Source organism: Chrysochloris asiatica, unplaced genomic scaffold, assembly GCF_000296735.1.
Source record: "Chrysochloris asiatica unplaced genomic scaffold, ChrAsi1.0 scaffold00246, whole genome shotgun sequence".
NCBI lineage: Eukaryota > Metazoa > Chordata > Mammalia > Afrosoricida > Chrysochloridae > Chrysochloris > Chrysochloris asiatica.
Window position 1 is genome coordinate 3,275,026 of NW_006408764.1, and position 8,586 is coordinate 3,283,611.

Consider the following 8,586-nt stretch of genomic DNA (forward strand, 5'->3'; position numbering starts at 1 on the left):
TGCTCCTGCAGTTTGACATATAACATAGTAACACTAGAATGATCTTTCTAGGTTGCAGGTCTTATGTCCTGTAAATTTAAACTGTCAGTGGCTTCCCATTATTTTACAGAGAAAGACTGTAAATCCTTACATGGGTAATAAGGACGTTCGTGTACTTCCCCTATGAACCTCATGTCCACTAAACTCTTGGCTGTAGCCACACTTGCTCCTTTCCACCCAAGGACACCATGCTGTCGTCTTCACTCAAGGCTTTGGCACCAAATATTTTTTTGTTGGGCAAGCACCTTATTTTTACCCCTTTGGCTACTTAGCTCTCATTTGTCATCTCACCTTAAACACAACTTTTATCAGGGATGCATTTCTAGATTTCCCACTTGTTTCCTTGGCTATATCAAGTCCCCTGGCTGTTTCCTTTGTAGCACTCACCACTGTTTGTAATTGTTTAATTGTTCTGTCTCTTCTGTAATCTGGAAACGCTATAAGGCAGGTGCTGTTGTTCTTACTTACTGCTGTAACATCTGTGATTGTAACATGCATGACTCAGTAGCCCTTGAATATAAGTGTTAGGCAGATAACTGGTAAAAAGAATAGCATGTGTTAATTGCTTAAAAGAGGTATACAGCTCAACATTTGGGGTTGGGGGATCTCAAGTAAGGGACCTAACATCTTTGTGCACTGGAAAGGTAGATAAAGGTCCTTGAGGTAGACTTGAGAGATACTATTAATGGATGGAGTGGAGAAAATAGAGCAAAGACTTGAAGTGGACCTTCTGGGCAATGAAAGTAGGATAAGGCTTGGCTCAACTAACTGACCCCAGATGAGACCTAGGCAGGTCATTAGAAGGAGCAGATTGCAGCTGGCTGCAAGTGAGGGAGGAGCAGGAAAAAGGTAGCCTGACTCTGGTATTTTACAATCTCCCCAAAGGAGGTCCTGCAGTGGAGCTGCTACCTTCACAGCTTTCGCAGACAGTATCTCTCTGGGAGGTTTAAATTGGGAGGGTTAAGTTTGTACAGGTCTTACCCAGCCTTTACCAACATGTTCTTCAGCCCCCAGAGTGTGAAAGGACGGAATGATACCTTTTACCTGACTCCTGAACCGGTAGTGGCCCCCAACAGCCCCATCTGGTACTCCGTCCAGCCTATCAGCAGAGAGCAGATGGGACAGATGCTGACCCGGATCCTGGTGATACGAGAAATTCAGGAGGCCATTGCTGTGGCTAACGCAAGCACCATGCACTGAACTGCCTCTGCCAGTGTGCCGGGGAGACCAGCCAGGAAGAACTGGACAGACTTTGACACTAAAGAAGAGGCCTCCGTTTTATTTTTCCTTTTTTTTAATTGGTGTAGTTTTGAAGCCTTCCAGGCTGCTTCTGTTTTAAACGTAAAAGGAAACTCTGCTCCCTGTACATCTTCATAGACCTGCTGCAGCAGACTCCTCAGCTTGTGGGGGCTCTTAGTTTCCTGAGAGCCAGATGGCCTGGAAAGTTGCTGGTTGACTTTTTCCCCTTCCCACCTCACCTGAGGTCTGGGGAAAGGGCCTAGACTGCTAATAGAAATGTGGTCCCTTCCCTTCCTTAAGAAAGATGGAATGAATGATGGATGGACCCTCCAGAAAATCTCCCCAGTCCCACCTTGGACTGGCAGACCTCGCTGACCACAGAGGAGCCATGTGTTTTCTTTCTTCATATTCCGACATAAACTAGCATCTTAATGGAAGGAAAACGAGAACTTCAATTATGATTTATTAAAGACAATTTCTATTACATCCTCTTTAAGACAAGTGACATTTTAGATGTTAAAGTAAAAACTTTACTTTTTTTTGGCCTAACATTGAGGCCTTAAATCTGAGGCTCCTGTGCCTGATGGAATTCTTGTAACATACACCTTGTGTATCATATAAAGATACCACTCTGTTTCTCTTATGTATTCTTACTCTAGTTGTTTATTAAGAATGACAAGCACGTCTTTTCAATATGCTTGAGAACAATGCCTCATTATTTTGGGAGGTGCCTGGCGGGTCAGTGAAAGTAAAACCGTGCCTGTTTAAAATAAAAGTTTTGAATGGGCCAACGTCCTACCCTGGCAAACTAGCAAAGGGAGAAGAGATGTAATGGGAAGCCTCGCCCAGTGCTGTGAGTGGCTGTGAACAGTCGGGTTAATGCGCATGCGCTCTTTACCTTGCTCCGCCCCCGTCCGGTGATTCGCCCGTTCGTGGTACGTGCTGTCGTAAGCGACGTAGGCGCCGTGACGCTGTCAGCGGGTTTATATTAGCGTGGCCCAGTCGCCTTCGGCCTCTGCTGCGCGGGCCTTAGAGACACGCGCTTTTGCTTCGCGCTGGTCATGGCTGACTATTTGATTAGCGGGGGCACGTCGTATGTGCCAGACGACGGACTCACGGCACAGCAGCTCTTCAATTGCGGAGACGGTCTCACCTACAAGTGCGGACCTATCGGGCTCACCTGGGCGAGGAAACGGGCGGCACGCTGAGTGGCAGGAAAGGGGCTTCCCTTGAGTCATCGTGGGAGTGGGAAGCAGGTTCCTGTCATTCTCCATATACTGGCACTGCCAGCTTTGGAGCGGTACGGGGTGAGGGGTGGCAACTTGGCAGTGCCTAAATTCACCGCCAGAAACTCAAGTGTTCAGGGCACATGGAGTTGTCTGGGTGCCAATAGTAGTGATGACAGACGATAGCAGAGAAGATTCTCTTTCCCCATCTCTCTTTTCCTTGCCTGTGACACATATGCTTAGTTATTCCTACTCCATGCCCAGATTCTTTATGGCGTGAGTTATGGGGATAGAATATCAAGTTACGCTAAACCTGAACCCTCCCAATCTCTCTCCACACAGTGACTTTCTTATTCTTCCTGGATACATCGACTTCACTGCAGACCAAGTGGTGAGTATTGCCAGTAATTGAGACCTGAGCTGCTAACCCTAACCCTTACCAAATTGGACCTGGGGGTGGATTCTATGAAGTGGTCTCGCGGCCTCATGTGCAGGTCTTTTGTGGAGGCTTTGGTACCAGCTGAGGTAAATGAGATGCTTTCCCACACTAATGGGTCTTAATTCTTTAGGACCTGACCTCTGCGTTGACCAAAAAAATTACTCTGAAGACTCCACTTGTTTCCTCCCCAATGGACACAGTCACTGAGGCTGGGATGGCCATAGCAATGGCGGTAAGCCACATGGGGTGCTAGGGCAGAAGGAGTCTATCTTTTTTCCCCCAAAGCATGTAATTAAACCTAACAACTTGTCCCTCTCTCCCTTCTGTTCATTCTAAAGCTTACTGGTGGAATTGGCTTCATCCACCACAACTCTACACCTGAATTCCAGGCCAATGAAGTTCGGAAAGTAAAGGTCAGAGGGGCAGATATCCTGGCCAAGAGCTCCTGGGAATTGAACTGTGGGACGGTGGGGGACTGTCCTACTCCTACTCTAGTACCCTTCCATTTTTGTGGAGTTTTAATTTCTGAAGAAAGCCTGAGACAGTGTCTGCAGGCAGTGGAAGAAGACCAGTTGGACAGTGCCTTCAGCATAACTTTAGTTCCTGTCCTTCACTTTTGGGAGGAGTTTTAAGTATTGGTGTGATTTGGTCATATGACACGCCCAAGAGGGAGCTGGGCAAAGACCCCCATATGCTTCAGACCCAAGATCCTGAAGCAATTAATGCCCTTTTCCTATCATTTTTCCTTCCAGAAATATGAGCAGGGATTCATAACAGACCCTGTGGTACTCAGCCCCAAAGATCGTGTAAGAGATGTATTTGAGGCCAAGGCAAGGCACGGCTTCTGTGGGATCCCTATCACAGACACAGGCCGAATGGGAAGCCGCCTAGTAGGCATCATCTCCTCCCGGGACATTGATTTTCTCAAGGAGGAGGAGCATGACCGATCTCTAGAAGAGGTGGGTGGCACTGGCAGAGCACAGCCAAACTGGTAGCCAAATACAGGGGTGGGGATTAGAGGAGGGAAGGGTCTTTTGCCTGAATGACATCTCACAGGTTGCCCAGCCAACCATAGGATTCTTACATTCCCCTACCCGAGAGGCTCTCAACTGCCCAGATACTTGCCAGCACGCATTGTGTTGTTTGCTACCCTATGGTAGATAACAGCTTTGCCCTTTTTCTCGTGTATTGAGAAGGCACCATGTTATCCTTTCTCTTCAGTTCTCTTGCCACACGAGACAGTTGCAGAACTGTTGGGTCTCTTTGAGGGGGGAGAGTGATTTGGATACTGGAGAAACTTGGTAATCTTTGGAAACATACCCCTGAATTAGTGTAGGATCTGTGGTCACTCTACCTGGCCCTTTCATTCCCTCTCAGATCATGACAAAGCGGGAAGACTTGGTGGTGGCTCCTGCAGGCGTCACATTAAAGGAAGCAAATGAAATTCTGCAGCGAAGCAAGAAGGGTAAGTAGTGAATTCTAGAGATCAGAAGGGAGCCTGAAACCAAAGCCTGGAACCCTGACTCATATCCTGCACTGTACCCACCCAGGAAAGTTGCCCATTGTAAATGAAAACGACGAGCTGGTGGCCATCATCGCCCGGACAGACCTGAAGAAGAACCGGGATTACCCACTGGCCTCCAAAGATACTAAGAAGCAGCTGCTGTGTGGTGCAGCCATTGGCACACATGAAGATGACAAATACCGGTTGGACTTACTAGCCCAGGCTGGTGTGGATGTAGTGGTTCTGGTGAGCTGTTGTACTGAAGGGATCGGGTGATAAAGTAGCAGGATCAGCTGCCATGCAGCAGTCTCAGTACAACTTTCTCCCTGTCCCAGGACTCTTCCCAGGGTAATTCCATCTTCCAGATCAACATGATCAAGTACATCAAAGAGAAATATCCCAGTCTCCAGGTCATTGGAGGCAATGGTGAGGCAAAACTGGGCACTGAAAAAATATGGGGAGCTGGGTTCTCACCTGGACTTTTTCCAAGATCCTTTCCCTCTCTCCCTGCAGTGGTGACTGCTGCTCAGGCTAAGAACCTTATTGATGCAGGTGTGGATGCCTTGCGGGTGGGCATGGGCAGTGGCTCCATCTGTATTACCCAGGAAGGTAAGATGTTTTTTCAGGGCCCTAAGAAATGCTGGCTTCAGCAAGGGGCCCTTATTATCCCCACCTGCCCTGGGGCCAAACACTTTTATGGGAACTGTACTGTGAGCCCTCCAATAGGGCAGGTCTAGGGTCCAAGTAAGACCTTTGGATGGGTGACATATGCTGGAAGCAAGATGAGCTCATTATCAGTCCTCACTTGCCACCCCCTGCCTAGCCTGGCCTCTTTGCTCCTGCTCTGCGCCCTCTCTAAACTCTGGTCTGTTTGTTTTATTTAGTGGCTCCCAAGATCCCTCCAGACATAAAGTCCCACAGCCCCAAATGCCCTTCTACTGTCACGGGCTGCTATAGTAAGTCCGGCCCGGCCCACTGGCCCGGCCCAGCTGCCCACTGCCCGGCTGCTTGGTTGACTGTAGCTGTAGCTCCTGGGGTTTGTGGTGCTAATGGGTGGGTAGGGCAGACTGATGGACAGACCATTGTTTTCAGGGCTGCTCTACAACAGTCCTCTGTTGGGGCATTTATAGGGCAGAAACTTACCCAGACAGACCCTGTTCTGCTCACATCTTCTGCAGTACCAACTCTTGAGTCTGCTTCCAACCATCCACGTGACTGTTGCTCTGATCTTGCCTGAGCTGCCCACTATACAGGGAAGAGGACTGGGCCTGACTCAGTGCCTCTGGGTACTAACTGCACGGTGACTCTTGCCCTACCTGCCATCAGCTAGCTAAGTGTTTCTAGCTAAGACTGACCCCTTGTGATACCAGCTGGGTGCAGCTACGACTGCATGTGCCTGAGGGCTGCCTTGGATCCTGCACACATGCACGTACGCACACACAGGTCAGTGGCAGCCAGCACAACTATTTGTACTGGTTAAGACAGGTGGCACAGGTGTGGTCAATTCAGACATACCTCTTCATCAGCCCAGCTGAAGTTCTGGTGCAGGTGTAGCTCCTGTATGCTGACTGGCCATTGGGCCCTTTGCCTGCCCCGAGTAACCCTGCTCACCTGTTCCTTCATCTCTCAACAGTGCTGGCCTGTGGGCGGCCCCAGGCAACAGCTGTATACAAAGTATCAGAGTATGCTCGACGCTTTGGTGTTCCAGTCATTGCTGATGGAGGAATACAAAACGTGGGCCATATTGCCAAAGCCTTGGCCCTTGGAGCCTCTACAGGTTAGGCTCAGCACCATGGAGTCTGGTGGGGCCCTTTTTCCTCATTACAGCTCAGGCTGTCTTAAGCACCCTCTGTCCGCAGTTATGATGGGTTCCCTCCTGGCTGCTACTACTGAAGCACCTGGTGAATACTTCTTCTCTGATGGGATCCGGCTGAAGAAATACCGTGGGATGGGTTCTCTTGATGCCATGGACAAACATCTTAGCAGCCAAAACCGATATTTTAGGTGGGACAGTCAGACCAGTTCCCCATAGTTTCCCATCCCTCTCCCTGACCTCAGCACCTGCTGTGACCTTGTCCATGTCTTGACCTGTTTCTACAGTGAAGCTGACAAAATCAAGGTGGCCCAGGGTGTGTCTGGGGCTGTGCAAGACAAAGGATCCATACACAAGTTCGTCCCTTACCTGATCGCAGGTATTCAACACTCCTGTCAGGACATCGGTGCCAAGAGTTTGACCCAAGTCCGGTGAGTTTGGGGATTACAGTAAGAGGTTGATTCTAGAACAGCTACCCACATCTGACACCAGTCATTCTATTATTCAGAGCCATGATGTACTCTGGGGAACTCAAGTTTGAGAAGAGAACATCCTCAGCTCAGGTAGAAGGTGGTGTCCACAGCCTCCATTCGTAAGTTATCAACAACCCCAACCCCTTTCCTGTTTCCTGTCACCCTCCTTCCTCCTGCCCTCATCTCACAATTGATCCTTCTATCTGTAGGTATGAGAAGCGGCTTTTTTGATCGAGCAATCCCTCAGTTTTTCAATAAAAGTTGGAAAAAAGTGATGTTTGGTTTCTAATGTTGTATCACCACAGATGCACACAAACACAACATTCTCAATTCAAGGAAGAATCTCAGGTGTGAGGATGCTCTGTGGCCCTGGAAGAGCTCACAGGCCAACTCGAAACCCCTAGGGAGCCAAGGTGGTTCATTCTCACACATAATCTAAAAAAGCCTCTGGCTCCTTAGGAGGGCTCAGTATCTTCAGGTCCTCTGGATAGCCCAGCCTTTGGCCACATGTGATCAGGTCAAGAGTAATTACATGTTACCTAATTTGAGTCTCTAAAGGACCTTGTGAAGAAAGAAGACATTGAAATGCCCTCAAACCTGCATGTGAGCAAACAGGCAAATTAAAAATTAAATTTAGAATGTGTTCCAATACTGCCTTCCCACCGCTGGAAAAACACAGTCCCAAGGAATCTATATGAAAAAAGTGACCTGTTTCTTCACAAGCACCCCTAGCAGCAGCCCCTATCTAACAACACAGCTAACAAAACAAGAAAAACAGATTGTCTAGCAAACAAAGTGTTGTGTGCCCTTGCATCCCACAGAAAGGACTTTCCTAGAGATCAGTTCATGGTGGTTCATTCTGTAGACTGGGCCAGAGACATGAGAGTAGCCCCTCCAGGTGGGGGGATAAGAGCAGCTCCTGTTATCCGGCCTTCATGACACAGGAAGTTGAAGGTGGCACAAGCATTAGGCTGTAAATAAGAGATGCTGATATATGAGCCTGACTTAGTCTAGGCCTGGGCTCCCAGCAGCTTTCCCAAATCCTGGGCCTCACCGTGTCCTGCACTTCCACTGCAATGCCGCGCTCCCTCATGGCTCGAAGCACTTTGGGCTGCAGCCTCTCCATCCGGTCTCCTGTGCCAACCACAATAATCTCTAGGAAGGGATATGGATAGGCATGGCTGGCTGGCCTGGTCTTTCGAGGTTAGGGTACCTCTGCCCTGCCGTCCTCCCCTCATACCTATTGGGGGCGCCAGCATCCAGAAGAGGGCGAAGCTCTCTTCTGTGATATCCAGGTGGGATCCCACCTGTGTAGGAAGGAGGCCGGTTCAACAAGTAACTGCAGCCTTACACACACTCCAGACCCTTCCCGTACCGGGTAGCAGACAAAAGACGTTTGCCAGAACAGAGAGGGGAACTTGTGACTGAAACCCCGGGTTCCTCGTACTGGACTCACGTTCCATTGCACCACGGACTGCGGGAGCAGCGCGCAGGGGCCATGCACGCGGTATCCGTTAACGGTGAAGCCCCGGCTGCTGTAGCTGTCGATATACATGCTGTGCGGTGACTCGCGTTGCAGCAGTGAGATGCTCGTCCGCTGGTACAGCTCGTCGTCCGTCGGCGTAAGCCGATAAGCACGCCGTGGAATCCTGGAGAAGGTGTAGGGTGCTCAGGGACCTAAGTTCCGGCTCTCCCAGAACGGGAAGGAATGGCGTGAGACTGGGGGTCGCGGGTCCTCGGGGAAGAGAAGGAACGGGGCGCAGGGTCTGGGCTCACCATTGCAGCTCCGTTGGCACACAGCGCAACGCTGGTCTTGTCCGGTACAAGATCCGAAGCGCGCAGGCAGCGGCCAT

General features: G+C 49.7%; 3 protein-coding genes across 5 annotated transcripts in view; 2 read left to right on the plus strand and 1 right to left on the minus strand.

Annotated features, from left to right (window-relative positions):
- The window catches only part of QRICH1 (glutamine-rich 1), a 50,124-nt gene extending 48,153 nt beyond the window's left edge, over positions 1-1,971 (plus strand). Inside the window, exon 10 of the mRNA XM_006873618.1 lies at positions 1,047-1,971. Within this exon, the coding sequence (XP_006873680.1) occupies positions 1,047-1,239 (193 nt within the window). The 3' untranslated portion in view covers positions 1,240-1,971. The remainder of the gene's footprint in view (positions 1-1,046) is intronic.
- A 281-nt stretch (positions 1,972-2,252) lies between these two features.
- On the plus strand, positions 2,253-6,964 carry IMPDH2 (IMP (inosine 5'-monophosphate) dehydrogenase 2). Of its 3 annotated transcripts, none has more exons than XM_006873619.1 (14): positions 2,253-2,437; positions 2,847-2,895; positions 3,074-3,175; positions 3,282-3,356; positions 3,696-3,902; positions 4,321-4,408; positions 4,494-4,693; positions 4,783-4,873; positions 4,961-5,056; positions 6,081-6,224; positions 6,307-6,451; positions 6,548-6,691; positions 6,769-6,852; positions 6,943-6,964. In XM_006873619.1, the coding sequence occupies exons 1-14, from the start codon at positions 2,340-2,342 to the stop codon at positions 6,962-6,964; spliced, it is 1,545 nt and encodes a 514-aa protein (XP_006873681.1). In that variant the 5' UTR covers positions 2,253-2,339. The 3 variants fall into 3 exon arrangements, with proteins under 3 accessions (XP_006873681.1, XP_006873682.1, XP_006873683.1); XM_006873620.1 differs by having other exon boundaries at positions 2,340-2,437; positions 3,282-3,341; XM_006873621.1 differs by lacking the exon at positions 3,282-3,356 and having other exon boundaries at positions 2,340-2,437.
- Positions 6,965-7,587: 623 nt separating this feature from the next.
- Positions 7,588-8,586, minus strand: NDUFAF3 (NADH dehydrogenase (ubiquinone) complex I, assembly factor 3). The gene is made up of 5 exons (XM_006873622.1): positions 8,510-8,586; positions 8,190-8,382; positions 7,974-8,040; positions 7,788-7,888; positions 7,588-7,704 (listed from the first exon to the last, which is right to left on the minus strand). Exons 1-5 carry the CDS (start codon positions 8,584-8,586, stop codon positions 7,588-7,590), a joined length of 555 nt encoding a protein of 184 aa, XP_006873684.1.

Coding starts and splice junctions, on each gene's coding strand:
- IMPDH2 (XM_006873619.1), top strand. CDS start 2,340: ATGGCTGACTATTTGATTAGCGGGGGCACGTCGTATGTGCCAGACGAC. Junction 4,874..4,960: donor CCAGGTCATTGGAGGCAATG/GTGAGGCAAAAC, acceptor CTCTCCCTGCAG/TGGTGACTGCTGCTCAGGCT. Junction 6,452..6,547: donor AGCCAAAACCGATATTTTAG/GTGGGACAGTCA, acceptor CTGTTTCTACAG/TGAAGCTGACAAAATCAAGG.
- NDUFAF3 (XM_006873622.1), bottom strand. CDS start 8,586: ATGGCCGCTGCCTGCGCGCTTCGGATCTTGTACCGGACAAGACCAGCG. Junction 8,383..8,509: donor GTGCCAACGGAGCTGCAATG/GTGAGCCCAGAC, acceptor CACCTTCTCCAG/GATTCCACGGCGTGCTTATC. Junction 8,041..8,189: donor AGTCCGTGGTGCAATGGAAC/GTGAGTCCAGTA, acceptor CTTCCTACACAG/GTGGGATCCCACCTGGATAT.